This window comes from Pungitius pungitius, chromosome 20 (genome assembly GCF_949316345.1).
Source record: "Pungitius pungitius chromosome 20, fPunPun2.1, whole genome shotgun sequence".
Taxonomy (NCBI): domain Eukaryota; kingdom Metazoa; phylum Chordata; class Actinopteri; order Perciformes; family Gasterosteidae; genus Pungitius; species Pungitius pungitius.
In genome coordinates, this window is record NC_084919.1 from 3,800,302 (window position 1) to 3,820,187 (window position 19,886).

The 19,886-nt window shown below is 43.7% G+C and overlaps 1 protein-coding gene across 1 annotated transcript; it reads left to right on the plus strand.

The window, feature by feature from the left end:
• The first annotated feature begins 2,474 nt into the window (after positions 1-2,474).
• Positions 2,475-18,366, plus strand: nudt14 (nudix (nucleoside diphosphate linked moiety X)-type motif 14). The gene is made up of 5 exons (XM_037449885.2): positions 2,475-2,672; positions 10,169-10,212; positions 12,651-12,715; positions 13,370-13,694; positions 14,671-18,366. Exons 1-5 carry the CDS (start codon positions 2,592-2,594, stop codon positions 14,918-14,920), a joined length of 765 nt encoding a protein of 254 aa, XP_037305782.2. The 5' UTR covers positions 2,475-2,591; the 3' UTR covers positions 14,921-18,366.
• Positions 18,367-19,886: the final 1,520 nt, after the last annotated feature.

Below are 19,886 nucleotides of genomic sequence, written 5' to 3' on the forward strand. Positions count from 1 at the left end.
TGATAAACTATGCTATGGATAGACCAAAGAAGATTTTTTTTTCCTCTTTTGAATAAGGGTTAGTCTGGATTTTCCCAAACAACAACTACTCTGGTCCATTGCGTGGGCTGGAAAACACATATGTGCATTTTTTTCCAGTAGCATTATATTATTTTATCACACTCTCTGATCCATTTTGTCCCCATGTGCGTTGTTCTTAATAAAAACACAACAGTCACACGGTGATTAGCATGTGAAAAAAAAAAAACTACCCCGAACTCCATAGACTCATCATTAAGATGTTGCATTGGAGTTTATCACATATTAATTAACTATTGATCATTTAATTTGCTTAATAGATATAACTATCAAACTGCATCTTATTTATATTTTCTAGGTAGAGAAGAGAAGTTTTAACTTATAAATTAAAGGTGCTGAAATAAACAATGTTGGACTCATTTTATACCAACAATTTGGAAAAAGTTTGAACTGTGGTACAATCCCAGAAGACTTAATGATTTAAAGAAACACAACCGTAGAAAAATGAAAGTAAGCACAGTAACAGTAAGACATAAAAAGACAGAGAAGGCAGACAGGAAGTGAGGATCTGGTGGCTTCAGGAGGCTCCAGCTTTGCCGATGAGCTAAGCTGGGAGAAGTCTGGCGTGCATCAGCGGCATGCGGGCGGTAATTGGTCCCGACTGCAAGGAGTCTTCTTCACCTGCGTGTTTTTGGAAGGACGGGATTAACACGTCACGGGTGCCTACAGGGCTGATAAGACTTTTGTGGGTGACGCTCGAATGAGGCCCGGGAGAGGGATCGGTGTCAGGACGTTCCTCCATCCGAATGAAGCTTAACGTTTCAGCTGCAGAATGCGCTGAAAGAGCTTTACTTGTACTTCCAAATTCGTTCTAAGTGTTTTTTTTTTTTTTACATTAAAGCATGGAAACATGTTTTAACAAAAAACCTAAATACAAGTGACTCATGTGCTGTACTTAACTATACCGTTTTGAAATCCTGTACATTTTAGGCCTCGTTATTCATATACTGGGCTGATTAAATACAGTGTATTGTAAAAGTTCTAAGCAGTACCTCTAAACGTATTTTTCTATCCCATAAATATCCGCCTAATATTTCACAAAGAAATCAAAGAAAAAAGTTGCTTACAAGAGCTTTGTTTAACTTCTTTCCGTTTCTATTATTCATCGCATGACTCTTCAGATTTATGTGGAAATCCTTCTAAGAAGGTTAAAACAATTTACTAGTGATTGCATTGTCAAGGTGACAAGGAAGAAGTTGGTATTTGGTCGTCGTTGTCCAGAAATAACTTTCAGGAAAACCTTAATTGGTGACAAATGCTTGCTTTGACCACAGGAAATATTCTTTCATCTTTACTTCTTCACGGCTTAGAGTATTTCAAACCCTCGTTCCTCTTCCATAGTTTATTTGTGTTCTCTGTAAACCAGAGCTGGTTGACTCCAGCACAATACTTCAACTCTGCAGTACCCCCCCCCCCCTCCGTCTTATCGTGTCCTGCAGCTTGGCCTGATCGGGCAGCTTGAATTGGACGGGCCCAGAGGAGACACATTGTTTCGTCTAGCCCTATATTTATTTAGATGTAAATCAGCTCTCAATAAGTGTTACGTCCTGTCCTTGTGTAGTGGGTGGTGGACGGGGTACATTTGTTGGAGGAAGTCAGCCCATGGAGATTGGAGCTCTCCAGATCCTTTTCCATTATAAGGCTGTTATTGATGTGAGAGGGATGACATCATGCAGCCTCACCCTTCAAGGCGAATTTGGTGAGAAAGAGCTCCCCACAGCCGTTTCTCATGCATGCACAGCACAGTGAGTGATTAATATGAAGATATATTGGGAATTAAAAGGTGCTTTACAAATTAAACACACTAGATTGGAATAAGCCCCCGAAATCAATTAATAATCAATAACAACAATAACCATAACAATCAACGTTAAATGATGATGTCTGAGAAATCAAGCACTATTGGACACCTGTATATTAATTTAATATTTCGGCTAACAAAGGTAGAGCAGATTTGAATTAGTTTATGTACTGCTTGATTTCTTATTATATCTTATTCATGCTCTAAATAAAATAATTTATTTGATATATTTTTTTATCAATAATTTAAATCTGCAGGTGTCAAATACATCCAATAGAGTAAAAGGTTCAATATTCTCCTCATAAGAAGTTTGCAATTTATATAGAGAGCAGCACAAAACAACTCGTAGTTTACATAGTTACAAGGTGCTTTTAAGTTGAAATTGATTGAATACATTGCAGTACTGATTAGATTTTTGAAAGCTACAAATAAAGGGTTCTACTATACTTCATATTTAAAATCATTTTTTTTTGTAAAATCATACTTCTAAGCCATACTTAGAGTCGTTATATAACTTACTGTATGAAAAATAAAGTTACTAAAAATCTATTGAACTGCCCTCCATTCGTACCATCCTTTCACCTCCCCGTGCAGACCTCGCGGTTCAGTCTCGTGTCCTCTTCCGGCTTCCGTAGACATTCCTTTACTGTCAGTTAGTGTGTGGTGACAGATACCCATCGGTGAGCCAACAATCCAGCTGCAATTGTAAACTATGGAAGAGATTAATACCATTGAAGTCACTCCGTGCACAGAGTCCGATTACCTGAAGCCGTTCAGGGTGCACTATAACCAGGTGAGTCATTTCTGTCTGATAACGGGTAGATAGAGGCTGCTGGATGCTGTAGGCTAGCCCAACCCCCCCCATTCATTATTGCTGCTAGCATGCTAGCATAACATGAAGGCTAAACTGACCTTAAACAGAGACGACTACGACCACAGTTGTCGTTGCTTTAATCACAGTCACTAAACAAATCGTATTCGCTTTGTTTTTCCCCCCGTGCGGTGTGTTTCCGTGTTTGACACGAACCGGAGCAGCTGTGGAGACAGCTACAAGCTAGCAAGCTAACGGTAGCTTGCTGAGGAGGAGGAGGAGGAGGAGGAGGAGGAGGAGGAGGGATGGAGCATCACGTTAGCGTTAGCACATGCTTCACATTAGTACAGGACATGTATTAGTTGACTCTGTTGCGCTGTGTTTACGTGGACTTGTTTTTCCGTGGTCCGGTGAGACTTGTTGAGCCTGAGTGAAGGCAGCCTGTGAAGGTTGTTGTGGTCTCCACAGTCCAGGTTTGCATTGAGATAAGTTCCCCATTTGTATGTGGTACATTGCAGAGACTTGCCTGTTCTTTTTTTTTTTTTTTTTACTTATCTTTTCCATCACTCACTCTTCTTTAGGTCTTTCCACACCATTTAGCCGATGTATGTGGGATTTGGTATAAATATAATTTGGTTAAGTCATGGTATCGGATAGTTATGAATATGAGTGCACAATAAGGATCGTCACCCCGTATACGGCATTTTCCTGGACTTGAACCTGACCAAAAATATTGTTTGGTTCCTACTTTAAACATAAAACCATATTTGATAGTAAAGCGTTCAACCACTGCCCTTCTCTTGGAGAGAACATGGGTTCAAAGGTTAATTTTGACGTGATTTGATGATCTCTTGAAGGTGTTATTTTGTGATGCAGATAAGATTTGTGACCGTATTGACCGTGATCCACAGTAAATTATAAAATTAACTTTTTTGGCTTTTTAATTCACTCCTTTAAATGCCACAAAATCCTCTCATTTTATGTATCTGTTATTGATTTTCATTATTAATCATAGCCTCTTATCTGCCTTGGTAGTGTTTCTTTATACCTTTAAAAGTCCCTCTTTGTTACCTTCAAACGGGCAAATAATGCATCCTGAAGGACGTTTGGGTGGATGTAAAGCCGTATCCATTTATGATTTCATCCTTTCAGCTATTCATTTTTAGCTGCCTATCCAGGTCAGGGTGGCAATCAGGGCGGGTAGAGGGAATCGTCTGTGACCGAAATCTCGTTAACTGTACATTTTTTTATTTTATCCCAGGAGATCAAAAGCTGTCAACGTTTCATATAAGCCACCTCAGTGGTTTCCTGTAAGTTCTCAATATTAACTGAAAAGCATGATTTTGTGATCCTGGATCATGGCTGAAATAGTATGGTAATGCTTTATTTCTCCACGTTTTATAGGTTCATGATGAAGTAAATACAGTAGTTATATATATAAATATTATTTTTATACTATATGCTAATTAAAAAGTGGGACTGTGTGTCCTGATGGTCTGCAGCAAAGTGAGAAATCCTCACTCAAACATAGGCTGCAGTCCAGGATGAATTAATTTTGGGTTTCAAGATATTTGTGCAGAATCTCCTTCCTGCGTTAAAGACTTGGCTTCCGTTGTGTAAAATCAGAATATGACAGTGGTGCAGAAGATGAGTCATGGTAATACTTGCTCTAAAGAAACCTACCCTGTAGATGACAAAAATATGTTATTCAACATGGTTTTGCTGACTGTGTCACGTGCAAGTTAAACGCTATTTCAGGTGTTCAGAGAGCAAAGTGGTTTACTCATGAAGAAAGGGCTCTTTTGTGGCGTTGCTCTCAATTCAATCCGATAACTCAAGTATCAAGGCACTCATGTGGCGGGCAGCTCATTGAGGAGTTTCTTATTTTTTTTTTTTTTTTTTTCCTTCATCCGGGGTTCACACCTGTGACAGCACTGGGGTGGGGGTTAAGCTTGTCAAGGGAACGGCGGAACGGCTAAGACAGCAGATGGACAACAAAGGACGTGACTCCCTCTCCGTCCTCCCTCATCCTCGCCGTCTCTCCGTGCGGCGCGGGAGGAGCTGCTAAGGGACCCCCCGCCCCCCCACAAAGGCCTTTCAGTCCCACCAAGGGAGCATCTCGTCCCCAAAACCTCTTATGTTAGCAGCTCAGCCATTGGTCGCCAACAGGAACTCATTCACACGCAGACACACGTACTCTTTGAGTGGATGATGTCATCTTCATCAGTAGAGGTTTACTGGGGTTTTGTCTCCTCTCGCCACAAGGCAGGTGATTGTCCCTCCTTGACTCTGGGACACCCCTCTCATCTCTGTCGCCTCGTGCTTACGTTCAATCAAGGCTCCCTACTCGGATAATACAGGATAATTACCGACCATTTATTCATTCTAATGATTTGAATTATTCATCTGGAATGGTTTAACTGGTATATAGCTTGCAGCCAAGTGGGCCCCGACCTCTCCCATCAATGACCATGAGATCCATGGTGATCTTAGAAACACATGGTTATTTATAGGCTCGAGCTGGATTCACGGCAGTAAAATGGGCTCAATAGAAATGAGCGTGTTAGTAGGGGGAGAGAAAATTGTCTGCGTGTTTTAACACTTTGATGCAGGGTCGGGTATTTCAGTATCATTCATCACATGTGAGAAACTCTAACCAAAAAGTGGTTAAAGTTTTTGTTTAGCCAGTGGACATATTTCTTTATTGGAATTCACACTTTTGTTAAATGACACATTTCAGAGACACGGCTTTAATTTTGCAATCCCATACTGGACGTTTTCTCAATCAACGTAACTTCATCTCCAGCACAAGTCTGCTTATTACATCATCATCTTTTTTCTTTCAAACTTAATTTGATGAGGTGATTAATTAACTTCATCATTTTCGAGTCGAAGGACTTCCGGTCTGAAGAACTCGAGGGAAGTGGTCAGCAAATTAAAATTTTAAATTAAAATTCTTTACAGTGATTTAATTACAAGTTCTTTTATCATCAGGTCACATTTACATTCCTAATAACTTACCATTCTAATCCCCATCGGCTGCACGTTGGGTTAAGTGCTCAACTAGCATGCTGATCATACGTTACACCCGCCATACATCCACTATCACCTCAATTGTCTGAAATAATACTCATGATACGCATGATTCCAACATGGCAAACGGGGAGTGAACTGTGGTTGAGGCAGAAATACGCTGCCGTCAGTTCCTCCCAGTAGTCAGTTTGCATCGGAGGGACACCAACGTGTGAGCTGACTTGATGCGACTTGAGGTCTACATGCTTTCTGTGGATTTTTTTTCTTCTTCTCGAGGACACAGTCACATGGGTGTGTGTGTGTGTGTGTGTGTGTGTGTGTCCTTGACTCGCTCACGCCGGGTCGTTCTAACGCAGCAGACCGGTCGATCGCTTTAGTGCAGGTGCCTTCTGTCATGGTCGTTTACCCAACCCCGGTCGGCCATTAGTTCACCGGCCATAATGTGTGTGTGTGATGGCTTTGTCTGCCTCTGTTTGTGCTGATAAGGAGGACAGAGACTAAAGCCTCGACCACAATAATACAAAAACTGGAGAGCACATGTTGACATTCAAAGTGCTATTGTATTTGAGGACGGTAGTTGATTTTGCTGCAGCTGCCGGCTTTATAGTGTATGGAGGTGTGTGCGCGTGCATGTGCGTGTGTGTGTGTGTGTGTGTGTGAGAGATGGTTATTAGACTTTAAGCACCTAAAAGACCATACACCCCACTCTACAATAGCCATTCACACAGGAGTCTGTCATTTCTGATGCCCAAAGCCAAAGGGACCACATTCATTTCAAGGTCCCAGCAGTGCTCCTGCTTCCTCGCTCGCCCCCCCCCTCGCTCTCTTTCTGTCTTCCTCTCCGTCTCCCTCCCCACGGGCTAATCTCTCTGTAGTAATCCATGTCGGCCATGATTCTGTCTCCCCTGGGCCATTCAAGCCTCACCCCCCCCCCCTTCTCTCAGCAAGTGGCCCCGGTAATGAGGGGAACCCCACCATCTGTGAGCTGTGACAGGACACAACAGAGGCAGTATATACGTGCGTGTCTGTGCGTGCGTGTGTGCACGTCAGTGGGTCGTACAGTAGCTCGTCACTTTTTGATGTTTGAGTCCGATGAATCATTGTTTAATTAATAGCAATATATGTATAAAATACCGGTAATATTGTCTATTACAGGTATTGTGGGTACCTGCTTTATCCCAGTTTATTTTCAAATTGTTCTAACCGGTTTCTACTCACTTGATGACTTACTTTCCTCTCATACTTTTCTCAATAGGCTTTTGCTTTTTTTTTTTTTTTTTATCATCCGCTGGTACCGAACATGTGATACCGCATGTGTATCTGCGTCGGGATTGTCCTGGTTTTGTTTAGAATGAACTTTATTGTGAATTTAGAATTCGCTTTATTGTGAGGCGACAGCCTCCGCCCACCACGGCGAAACTAGCCTTTGATGATAAATACCCCCAAAACCCCACAGGCTGTACACGTCACGCATTGTGGTCAGGCGAGACGCAATAGGCTTTTCAATGAGTCGTGGGGAATAGTCAATGGGCGCCGACCAATTTTTCTGCGGCTGATTGCCTTAAAGCTGCAAACCATATGTATGGTGCAGTGATTGCGTGTGCGCAGCTACACAATGTTATAAATTCAGAAAATCATCTTTTGTTTGTAGGCTTCATGAAAATAGCCCACAGTTTACCTGTAAAAGCTTCCTTGAGGGGGGGGGTCCAGCTGCTTCGTCTCATACATTAAACAATACTCAAAGCCACGGGAAGAAGAACATCAGCGCCTCAGTCACGCACAAACGCCACCTCGCTGCTTCCGCTTTCACAGAGGAAAGCGAGAGGTGCGTCCGACCTCGGGCCCACGTCGTCGGCAGGGCGGGTTTTTGTGTGTGTGTGTGTGTGTGTGTGTGTGTGCGAGTTAACTGCTGCTGTCCGCAGCAGAGCCTCTCTGATGACGCGCTTCCATGACGTCAGCAGCCAGAGGAGGGGTTCGTGTTCCGTTACCTGGGGGCCATTTAACACGCCACACACACACACACACACACACACACACACACACACAGGATTAGGGATGTCCCGGTACAGAAATCCCAGGATGCCCCACTGCATCGTGTGCGGGGCATTTCTGGCTTCGCTGACCCGCGATTCCTCTGCGCAGCGGCTGTACAAGCAAGAGGGCCCCCTAGTTTCAAGGGGCGAGGTTGACGTGAAAGGCCATTGTGCTTTAATTGTACGCTCCCTGCACGCGCTGCCCGGGCCACATGGAGACACTAAGTGCAGCAAGTGTGCAACTTGTGCAGCAAACAAACGTTGCGCTCCTGAAGTGATGACCAAGCTCAGCATCCACGTGTGCAAAGACTGAGCTTTTATGTGGCACTGGTGTGACGAACGTGATACCGCAGCAATAAGCACAAGTGAGCCTTACACAACGTTTGCGTCATGCTCTCGTTTCACGCCACAACACTAAGAGCTATTGACGCATGGGCGGCGTTATATTAGCTTGGCTTCGTTTTTGGCGCCCTGTTGACGTGACGCCAGTCGTTTGAAGGTGTGATTGACACAGTTTGTACATCCGATGCGTCAGAGGTTGACACGGGGGGGGGGAACGGCCCTGAAAGAAACGCTACATTTAGGGGGTGGGGCCTTGTCTTTTTAAAGAGAGGAGTTCATTCAAATTTAAAGGTTTAACTCAAGGCCTTGGACCTAAAAGCCTCATTTGAAAGCCGTTTGCGTTGAGGGTTTGTGTTCTCAACCTCAAACCTGTGTTGCAACTTTTGTTAATTCCGAAAACATGAGTGCAATTAAGCGGGGCATTCGGGCCTCCTCCCACTTCGTCACCGGCACACATGAAGGCACATCCATGGTAGCCCGAGCATAAGCCTGTCCCAGTGAAGCTGTCATCCCTGCGTCTGAAAGAGCTCGTGGGTGGAAATTTGAATTAAGGCCACGTTTCCTCGGGCACTGAAAATGTAGGCCGACTTTACCATATTTATACGGCGTGCAATCTGTGGTTGAAGCAATATTTGCTTTGTTTTTAATTTTATTCACAGTGAATGATACAAATTCCTTGTTTGTCTAACATGCTTTGGCAATAAATGTTCCTGATTCCTGTGTATTAAAGTAAAAAAAAAAGGCTCTGAGGGCTTAGTCACCCCGATGACTTTGCCCGTCACTTTTTGCTTGATTCACCGATTCTGATTCCCTCCTCACCAACATAGGAAACAACATCAGACGCAATTATATTTGTATTGTCAATGCTTTCCAGTCCGTCCCTTCACACAGACACCAAAGCATCCCCAGGATGAGCGCGGTACAGTTTGTCACCCTGAAGCCGTGAAAACCTTTTCTCCTCTCTTCACCCATCAACGAGAACATCCTCAAGATGAACTTGACCACCGAGGCTGTCACCTCAGTTTACGCTTTCTGCAGCGCGATGAGCCGACAATCTGACTCTGACTCTGTGTGTGTGTGTGTGTCTCAGTGTCACTGCCCACATTTTTCCCCAGTATTTTGTACTGATTGGGATTGTGTGCCTTTTTTGGAGCTGGTCACAACCTGCCTCTGAGGTTTGATTGTAATTTGCGCTGCTGGAAACGTACGTCCTGTGGATGCAATGATGTCACCTCGGGGGGGGGGGGGCATTGAAATGCTCTGCGACCTCTCTTCCGTGCGTTCTGTAAACCACAGGACGTGTTTAAGTGCGTCGCTATCGGGAATCTCTTCCTGCTGCTGAGTCCAGCGGTGTGAGCCCGTGGATCCTTTCCGTGACCGAGGCTGCAGAAACAATTACTGCAAAAATAGCCCCTAAAAGTGACAGAAGGTACTGAGTTGGATCGTTTTCAGGGTTGTAAGTCAGAGGATGTTCCGGACATTAAAAACTGCAAGCTTCAATTTTAAAATATCTGGATTTGCAAAATACTAATTTGTGACTCTTTGGTGCACATCACCACAAAAATTCCAAAATAATCATTTTCAATTATCCATTTTAAAAAAAATAATATATGTGTTTCCAAAGCTGTTACAACTTAAAATGATTACGCTGTGTATCCTTTGATGTCAACTACGCATAGTTCAAAGGTTTGTCTACTGTTTAAAATACGAATGACTACAAACATTAAAGTTAGCACCTTCCTTCCCGTTTGTTTGGCTGAACCTTTCAGTGAACAACACTCAACACGCGCACAACGTTTGCTGTGCTTTTTTCGATTAGTAACTGCAGATGTTTTTGTTTGGGTGTGGTTTGTGCCGTTTCATCGACGCGCCGTGCATACCGCCAGCGGTGGGGCAGTTGATTGCTTTTACAGTAATTGTATTAAACAGATCAGTGCGGTTTGACGTCCTGCCGTGCCGGTCACGCCAGACAACGGCACGGAGAAGTTGTGCCACAAACCGCAGTGTTCAAATATTGTCCCCTGTTTGTGTAGTAACCTGCGCTGTTTGTTTTGTCTTATTCCTTCACAGAATGGCACAAAGAAATCCTGGGACTTCATGCGAACCCATGATAGGTAATAAGACATTTTCTTCTCAACGCTTGGCTGCAAGCAGTCCCCTTCTTGTTCTGTTTGTGCACAAATAAACACACACACACACACACACACACACAGAGAGAGAGAGATGGTGCAGATGGACGGTGAGCTGTCAAAACTGTTTAGTTTGAACAGCGTAGACGTGACCTCCTAAAGAACAGCTGCCGCTGAAATGGCTTTAAAATGCAAAGAAGACGTGTCAAGTGCCTGTCGGGAGACATTTTGCGATCCGGAGAGCTTGTCACTATAACGTGTGTGTGTGTGTGAATCTGGTCGAGCTCCCCAGGGGGGCAGACGAGGAGGAACCAAGTGTACAATCTTGACCTTCACCATCTCTGTACCTCTAAATATTACATGCCCTCTGTATTTCCTTCAGTTCAGCTGTTCAAACATCAAAGACAGAAACGACTCACAAACCAAACTCGCCACATGGTTTTAATTAACTACGGTGCACACATGAAATATTGGATCAGTTACATGCTTATTGGATTTGTGCACACTAAAATACCAAAGCCATCATTTCTGCCTCTCACCTACTCACACTGAAGTACCTTCAATCCTCCAGCAGCACTGAAATACGGCAAATTCTGGGATGGCGGTTCGAAACCTACCTTGTTTTTCCGGGAACTGGTTCCCCTGTTATTCTACTCTGCACCGGCTATAAATGTCTTGAGCTTCACAGGGGGCACTGTAAGAGAAATATCACGCTCTTGTGTCAAAACCCCGGGCCCCTGCTCGGCCCAGGGTAGCCCATAATGCCCTGCAGTGAGTCTCAGGTCATTTAAGCCCTATTTCCTCCTCTCCTGACCCCACAGAGAGAGGTTCCACTTCCACTGAGGCAACGGCAATAAACCTCAAATGTGTGCTTCCTGAAGAAAAAAAGGCCCATGGGAACATCCAGTTTTCTGCTGAGGTTTATTCCCCCTTTAGCCCGGATTGAAAGGATCCAGGTTTTTTTTTCTTCTTTTTTTCGTGTGAGTGCGTGTAACGTTGGAGGAGAGAATTGGGGGCACCTCACTCCTTTCTATTTTAGTGAATGAAGCTTCATTTTTCACCATGACAATCTGGTAAAATGACTGGCTTGAGCAGCCCTTTCCATCCCGTATGCCACATCTTACCCTGAGCTACTATGAACCCAAGGGAAGACTGGAAATAGCCAAATCCATTGATTTCCATCTCATGTTCCGTGGTCTCCCAACTGGGAGTCTCTCCTAGATGAGGGAGCTTAACGGTGCATTACAAGTCCTGAGCGTCCTTTAAGCGTGCCTCTTGGTTTAACCATTTGAGCGTTTCTCTTCAGTTTGGAGGCTGTAGTAACAGCTGTAATGGTGTGGAACAGCAGTACGGGACGCGGTGCTGCCTGAGTGGACAGACTCCATGCCTCCGGCCTGTTTTCCCCCCCCCCCCCCCCCCCCACTCATAGCCCTAAATGTACCAAAACACTGCTTCTACAGACTCATACAGCTGTAGGCTGTCACTAACAGCGAACTGGTGTTTGTTTTTCAATGCTCGGCTGAGGTCTGATGTGAAGCTTTTTATTTTTTTTCAAAGGAGACACAGCAGACATCAAGAAACCGTGTCGGGGCCAAATTAACAATATTGCGTCCTGTATTATCGCACATGTTTTGCTAATAAATGAATGAACAGTTTTGTCCTTTAGAGCACTAGACATTAGTCATCAGTAACAACCACTCAGTTAATTGTGGTGATCTTTTGAACTGGGCCACAGTTTTACAAATAAGTCCAACCTATAAAGTCGGCTTCCTCCAATCAAAGTGGAAGCTAATCCACTTTAGGTCGGCCGGCGGATATTTAAACGTTTTATTAAAACCTCGGTCTTGTACTTGTCGTATCTGTTTTTGCAAAGCGATATTGAGTCGGCCGCAGGCGCTCTAAGTAAAAAAACAAGTTTTAACAGCAACGTGCAATAATGTCGTCTTACCCTGGGAAAGACAGGGCAGGGCTTCCTGCTGCCTCAGACACATCCGCTTTCCCCACGCCGACCCCCGGGCCCTCACGTCTCCGCTGGCAGCGACAGTCCCGCTCGCACACACACCCATTGGGTGCGCCCGCACGCCGGCTTTGATTCCAGTGAGTTTACTCAAACTTGAACCGCATTTTTAAGCCCCCGTTTTTCTTTTTTTTCCTTCTTCTTTTTAGAACGTATCGTCCGTCCTCGAGGGTCTGCGTAGGCCTCAAAATGCATAATCAGTTTAAATTTCATGGAAAAATTATTCTTTTTCTGATGCAAGAGCACCAGTGAGGCTGTTCCTCACACGCCGGGCTCAATCCATCCATCCTGTCGAGCATCCCAACGGCGTTCTGCCCGATGTGTTGCGTGTGCAAAGAGAGGTTCACGGTGAAGTTGTGATGTGTTGGTACCTTGGACCTTGACCTGTGTGTCTCTTTTTCTTCAGTGTGTCAGTGCTGATCTTCAACACCAGCTCACACTGTTTTGTCCTCGTCAAGCAGTTCCGCCCAGGTACGTTTCGATCCCACATAACCCCCCCCCCCCCAGGCGCGATGTAGTTTATTCGATTTCTTCTTGTCGCCCAGCTAGATCTCGATTGTTGTGCATCCTGTGGGTACGTTGACTTAAAAACGGCAGTGCTTCACAATCCCTGTTTATTCTGCTGGATCTCGGTAACAATGCGCACTCATAAATAGACTGCGAGAGGCCCCCCCGTTACCAAGCAGCCGGTCCCCCTTTGTTTGATGTCGCCAGGGATTGGACCACAGCGCAGTCCGCTAAATGCAAGGAAGTCTGGGCATTGATATGCTTTTTCCCCGCTTGTCTGCTGTTGAGGGGAAAAAAATACAGTCCTTCATCTGAAGGAAATTAATTCGGCTACAACCTAGAATGGTATTTGTTCTTTATTGGTATTGGACAATGGATGCTCAGGAGCCAAATCATTTAATAACAGTTCCACCAAAATGGCATTTCTCCTTTATTTCAGGTGTTGTGATGCTTTACAATAAAGCCATTCTTGAAACTGAATGATTTTTTCTGAATGTTATATTGTATGTGCTTTAATTTCAATTGATATGAATTGATTAGTCATCGTCTATGCAAGAAGAGTCAGGTACACGGACTATTAACAAGAACAACGTGCCACTGTTTCGTCCCACCAACCAGCTGTATTCATGTCTGAGTGGGAAAGGGCCAAGACGCAGCCGCCTCAGCCGGATGAAAAAACCGAGGAGGGCGAATCCGAAGCCGCCGCCGCTGCCGCCGCCGCCGCCGCCCCCCCTGCCCCCGAGCCTCAGGAGGGCCAGTCGGCCTCAGAGGGGGAGAGCTCTTCTCAATGGCCCCCGGCCTCAGCGGGGGTCACCTACGAGCTGTGCGCCGGGCTGGTGGACAAACCCGACCTGTCTCTGGAGGAGATCGCCCGGCAGGAGGTGCTGGAGGAGTGTGGCTACGACGTGCCAGCCTCTAAGCTGAAGAGGATTACTTCTTACAGGTGAGCCCATTGCACATTTGTGTGAAGCTTCGGGAAATATCGATCCCACTGGATTCCTTGTCACTATCCTGTTGTGCTATTATGTATCATATAATTCATCATTTCTGAACCTCATTGAGCTGTGTTCACTCAGAAATAACCCCACCTTTGTTTCCTTAATCGTTTAATTCCAGGGGCCATTAGAGGGCAACTTCAGAATGTTTTAACCACAGCCATTTTTTCTATTCAGTAACAATTCAGTTTTATTCAAAACCAAGTGTAAAAATCCTTTAAAACGCCTCCGAAAGAGCGATGGCTCGTTGAAAAGCTTTTACGGATCAAGCACTCGGCCCTGAACTCTTTAAACAAAGTGGTGGAGCGCTTTACGGATGAGTACTGAGCGCTAACAGTTTATTTAAATCCATGGTTTAGTATCTCCACTCAAAATGATGCACAAAAATGTTTTTCGAGGAAGGGCCATAATGGTAAGACGGCTCCAGGAGACACTTTAAACAGCTGCACCTGGACAGCTCTCATTACGATGCTTTTGAATTTACTGGCACACCCCCTCGAGCAGTTGCTGGTGTTGTCTATGACCGTTGTTATGTGTGGGCTTCTTCCACTAAATAGTCGGGTATCGTCTTAACCCTCAGGCCCCCTATGAGGGTGGTTTTGACAGAACTGACGGCGTGTTGAAGCCCCCCCGAGCTAATAGTTGGCAGGTCAGTTAGGTTGAAAACGGCAATATGAATACCTCAAAATACGGGTGTGTCGCGTACAACCGCCATTCAAGAAGGATTTGTACTCGGAGACCACAGATATATAACAGAAAGCTTACAGTATAAACCGGGGCCAGGGCATTAAAATATTAGGGTATTTAAATGGTCAAACGATGTCCAGCCGTGTGTAAAAGCTTGAGTAAATGCAATCATACGTACATAGGAATAAAAAGCCTGTCCCTCCTCCTCCTCCTCCTCCTCCTCCTCCTCCCCTGCAGGTCAGGCGTGGGCGTAACGGGGGCCAAGCAGACTATGTTTTACGCCGAAGTGTGCGATGACAACTGCGTGAGCGCAGGCGGAGGTGAGCCACGGGAGGGGGAGCTTATCGAGGTGGTCAAAGTCCCGCTGCACGAGGCCATGACGTTCGCCTACGACGAGCGTGTGCCCAAAACCATGGGCGTCATTTTTAGTTTCATCTGGTTCCATAATAACATGTCTCCCAAGTACAAGATCTCCACCAATGTGTAACTAGTATCAAGCAACCATCTTTATACCGTTTATTCCAAATGAAATCACTGGCCCGGCACATCCACTCTTCCCCTCATGGCTCTTCATCCTGTATTGCCTTTTTGCTTATTGGTACTTGATGAAAGGTGGGCCCCTCGTCTTGTTGCCAACAGGTATCTTTTTCATTTTCGTCCTGTTATCATTTTTGACTTTCATGGGGTCTTAATATTTTCCCCAAGAACAAATTTGCCATAGCTGGTTGTCACTGGCACGTTTACGTCTTGACGATTTGTTTTTGTAGTTTTTTTCATTTTTTATTGTGCCATCTGTTTATAAATGGCTGCATATCACTGATTTAATTTGCCTGCCCTTGATTAAAGGAACGCTCCACTGCTTTTAGTGCAGGTTCAGGAATGTTCCATTTCTAGAAGCAAACAAGCCTTTAAATACATCTGATATTGGCGCAGAAAAGTCAAATAAACAAACGCGTCAAACATGCTTTCAAGCATTCCTACGACTCCCAGCATTCAGTGGAAACTCAGCGATGCCATGTCAGCCATGCTCTGCTAACATTTAGCATGCACATATTCTTATTGGAGTTCATGCAAACAGTTCCACTTTCCTGACAAAGTGTGCAGGAGGAACTGTGCGTATTAATAAGGAAGTACACATCCTGTGAGCAACAGCTGCTTTTTATACTGGTCATAAACCATGACATAAACCATCAAAGATGCTGAGACGGTAACAAAGCAAAACCAAACCAGTGGAGTATTCCTCTAATCCATCATCCAGTAATGCAAAAACGATGCTAGTCAGTGGTGGGGCCTTGTAACGACTGAGGCGTTGGGTGTGTTTTAACCACCACTTGTTCATGCATGCCTCAATAGTTTTTCTCTGATCCACAGCCTTTAAGCAATACTTATGACAGTACCCTGGGCTAAACAATCACACAGTGTCAATCGTCGTTAGGTCAAACCACTGCACGTATTGGCAGATTTTTTTTTTTATTCTCCAAGCCACGTGGGAAAATGGGATTTAGGTATTGTTTCACTTCACCTACCTGCCCCTGCACCGATGGTCTCGCCTCAGTTTCAAGTGTTGTTGTTTTTCGAAGCAAAAACCTGCAATGGGTTACCGATATTTGGGTTGTGACATGTCCGCGAATAGCGATCATTTTTTATCATCTTCATTACAATCAAAGGGATTTCTTTTACACGCGCCATGTCAAGGTTACATTTTGAACACATTAATGCATTAAGGACTTAAACCCATAGATATGATTGGTCGGAATTCATTTTTTTAGAGGCTCCGCGTTGTAAATCTGGGGATGGTCACTGGCACACAAACCGTGTCTCACAAAGTCAATCTCAACCGCAGTTTGCCAAAATCTCAGGTCCAAATAGTCAAACGTTTGGTCGTATTCAGGGTGAATCTCTGGATGTGATGATCAAATCCTTTTCGGAGCTCAAAGGAAACACCACAATTCTCACTATGTTATTACTCTTCTTCATTCTAAAAGGGCTGGTACTTCATTTCTCAATCAATATGTGAAAAGGAAGCAATTCCCCCACCTTGTAGTTTTCTTAAAAATATGCAAGTTCTGAATCAAAGACGATTTTTAGAGAATTGCCGCTCGCGCATCACACACCTCATTATTTAAACATTATTACTGTCTGACAGAGAGCGACTCTTCTTGGTGCACCTCCAGAGTTTGAAAAGTTGGGAAAATATGTTTGACAAAATGAATGCTTGATTGTAGTTCATTGTTAATATCACCTTGAATATATAGAAGGTCAAATTCCCTAAACCTGCTATTTCAAACAAAAGCAACCATAACACAACTTCCCGGTGATGTATTTGTCTCAACTCTGGTGAATGAAACGATATTTCAGGTAAAGGATTTATTTTTGTTCCTCTGTGTTTTTTTTTTTTTTTTAATCCTGAGGAACAACTGACAATCAAATGTGAGCATTTGTCTTCTGTTACCCATAAAACATTGTGTTTTGGTATTTTTTTTTTTTTCTTATTTATTACTGGTGTGTGTCCTTAATGAGTCTCCCGGGGGTTAGAAGGGAGCTGTGCATCAGTATTGGGCATCTCAACGCGACAATCCGCCGTGGCTGGAGCTCTTAATTAATTGATTTAATGGGCACAAACAGTGAGGAGAGCTTGTATCAACCAACCACTAAACGTGTTTTTCATAATTCCATCAAATCTTGTGTCCACCCAGACTGTATAGGTGTGTATATATATATATATATATGCAGAACCCTTAAGCCATATTTATCTCCCCCCTGATCATCAAAGCTCCGTTACCTTTGTGTCCATCAAAGATCATTTCTTGATGTACGATTGTATAGTTTGCTGGAACTGCTTGAAAAGATTTCATTTTGTTGATTTTTTTTCTTTGGACAAGAAAAGATGACTAATACGTTTAATTGATTCATATTCTCTCAAATTAACACCCAAACCTGATGTCTTTCACTAAATCAGATTTTCTCTTTTGATATCGGTCGTGAATTTGGATGCAAAAATTTCTAATGCATACAAACTCAAAAAGGTGGATTGCACCTTTGGATACCCATGAAGTGACCAATGCATAACGTGTAGGCAACAAAAAGTAAAAAAAAGGACGTAGACACTAGCCGTGTTTCCATTTAAATATCTTTTACGCATATTTGAAAAATTACAGTAGAAAAGCTGTACGGAAAACTGCTGAAATAACTTTTTAACTTGTTTTTTTTCTGCCGACCTGTGTTTTCAACGAACAACCTGACCAACAGCAGCCTGCATGAAAGAACAAATCCAGCTTTTCCGACTGAATCAATCTCCCGAAGGGCTCTCTCTCCATTTTTCTCTCGTGTATGGCTGTACGTCCTTTTTCGTCTCCACTGCTTTTATTGTCTTTGTCTTTTGATTTAAAGCCATGTGCAGTCTGTAGCACCAGCTTCTGTAGACGAGAACATCCGCTAAAAAAAAACATGGAAACATGCAGCGTTCCCATTTTTTCATTCCCATTTCAAAAGTTGAAAAAAAATCAACTTGTCACCTGAATGGAAACATGGCTACTGTAACACAAACAGGGTTTTTAAACAATATTTTCTTAACCACAGTTTGACGTCTTGATAACCAGCCACCATACCATCATTAAATTGTTCTTTTTTTTTTTTTTTTAAATCTTTCTATAGTCTTCGGTTAAATCTTAGGTCTTAGTGCTCCCAAAGGTGCTCAGTTATCCATCGTTTGGTTTTGATAAACCCGGCGTGGCAAATAATGAAGATAGTGGTCACTCTTTGCCTCCCACGTTTTAAACGGGTTTTGCCGCAATCACCCTCAAACGGAGTTTTTTCTCTCTGTGTATTTAGAAAATGTCTGTCTGCTGTAATTAGACCAACCGCTTCTGATTTGGCTTGATTTGAAAGAAAAAGAGCCATTTCAACTTTTAAGGCCAGTCTGTAACTTTTATGTTGCCTGTCAAAAGTGTGTGGGGGGGGGGGGGGGGACCTGCCATGTGACTTCTCTTTTGGCCAAGAAAATCATCATTTTTTCGCTCCAGCTATTATCTAAAAGTCAAATTAAATTAGTGAACTTCGTAGAAGGACGGACGTCGGCTTTGATTGATCGACGAAACATAAGTGGCCTCCATAAAAAAAATTAGCTGTTGCAGGTGGCAACCGGCGTGGCAGCTCCTCCGGTTCCTCCGGATCAGCCAGCTTCTCAACTCGGGCAGTTTATATATTCCACGAAAGCCTGCGTGAGGCCTGTTCATTTGCGGGCCTTTCCCGCTTTTAAACTTACAACCTGGTTTGTTATCCCACCTGCTGTCTGATTTATACTCAATCGTTTAGCTTTAAACTAAGCACTTTTTAATTTATTCACAAGTTTAAGGCCAGACGTGTAAAGGTCGGCACTGTTCTTGGAGGAGTTAAAGAAGAAGTTTGACCTTTTTTTTTTTTTTTGAAAGTCTGCTTATGTTCCATTTTTGCCTCGCGTTGGATGAGAGGATCGACTTCACTCTCGCGATCGCCAAATAGGCCCCAAACGACGGCCCTCGAGCCTCTCTTTTTTTTTGACAGCGCAGGCTGAGGTTGCAGACTGTGCCACTGAAAAGCCATACGCTACTTCTATTGAATAAATCACTAACACGTGAGGTAAGTAAATGGTTGTTTTATTCTCGCCTGTGCTGGATGTCGACCGTTGAGCCCAGAAAATTGGACATTTCTACCTCCATCTCTCAGGCGCACAACGGAAAAAAACAAACATTCTGTGTCCATTGGCTCGCTTCGAAGGCGTCGACATATCAAATTCTCAGCAAACAGTGCCAGAAATGTCCACACTCGGTGGATCTCTTGTGGCAGAATGCGTGACTCATCGGTACCACACTTTTATAGATGTACCCCCCATGGCTATGCTGTAGGTTTGCTTCTTCAACTGTGATTGTGTTTTTTTTTTTGTTGTTTTCTTCTGTTCATGGTCTGTGCGCCACTTTTCTTACTGTGTTTTCAGTGATCGGGAGCTGAGCAAAAAGTCAATGGTGAACATGTTTTTAAAGGTGCTATGTGTAGTATTCTCTTTTCGTTGTTAAATTGGACCACGGATGTGACGATTCAAACATTTTACCTCTGATGATCTACCACTCAATACTTTGTTTGTTGGGAAAGTCACCTGACTTGTGATGACGCCGGTCGCTTCTTTATTGGCAGACTAGCAGCTGAATATCCAGAAGCAACACGGGGAGGATGATCACATTTGCTGCTATCGGGCCGTTCATAGTGATTACAAAGTGTAGCTTTGTTTATTCTGTTAAGTCGTTCAATATTTAGTGAAAATCCTACACATAATACCTTTAAGGGAAAGACGTATTATGTATTTCCTCACGGTAAAGACTAGAGATTTTTTCCAATTTGTGATTTTATCTTAAAAAGTATTTTCTGAAAACGCTTAACGAACATTGCAGTTTTAAGAATTGATCACGCTTATTTTGCTT

Excerpts from the sequence above, each read along its gene's own strand:
- nudt14 (XM_037449885.2), top strand. The coding sequence starts at position 2,592 with ATGGAAGAGATTAATACCATTGAAGTCACTCCGTGCACAGAGTCCGAT. Across the intron at positions 2,673-10,168 it reads TCAGGGTGCACTATAACCAG|AATGGCACAAAGAAATCCTG; the intron begins GTGAGTCATTTC and ends ATTCCTTCACAG. Across the intron at positions 10,213-12,650 it reads TTCATGCGAACCCATGATAG|TGTGTCAGTGCTGATCTTCA; the intron begins GTAATAAGACAT and ends CTTTTTCTTCAG.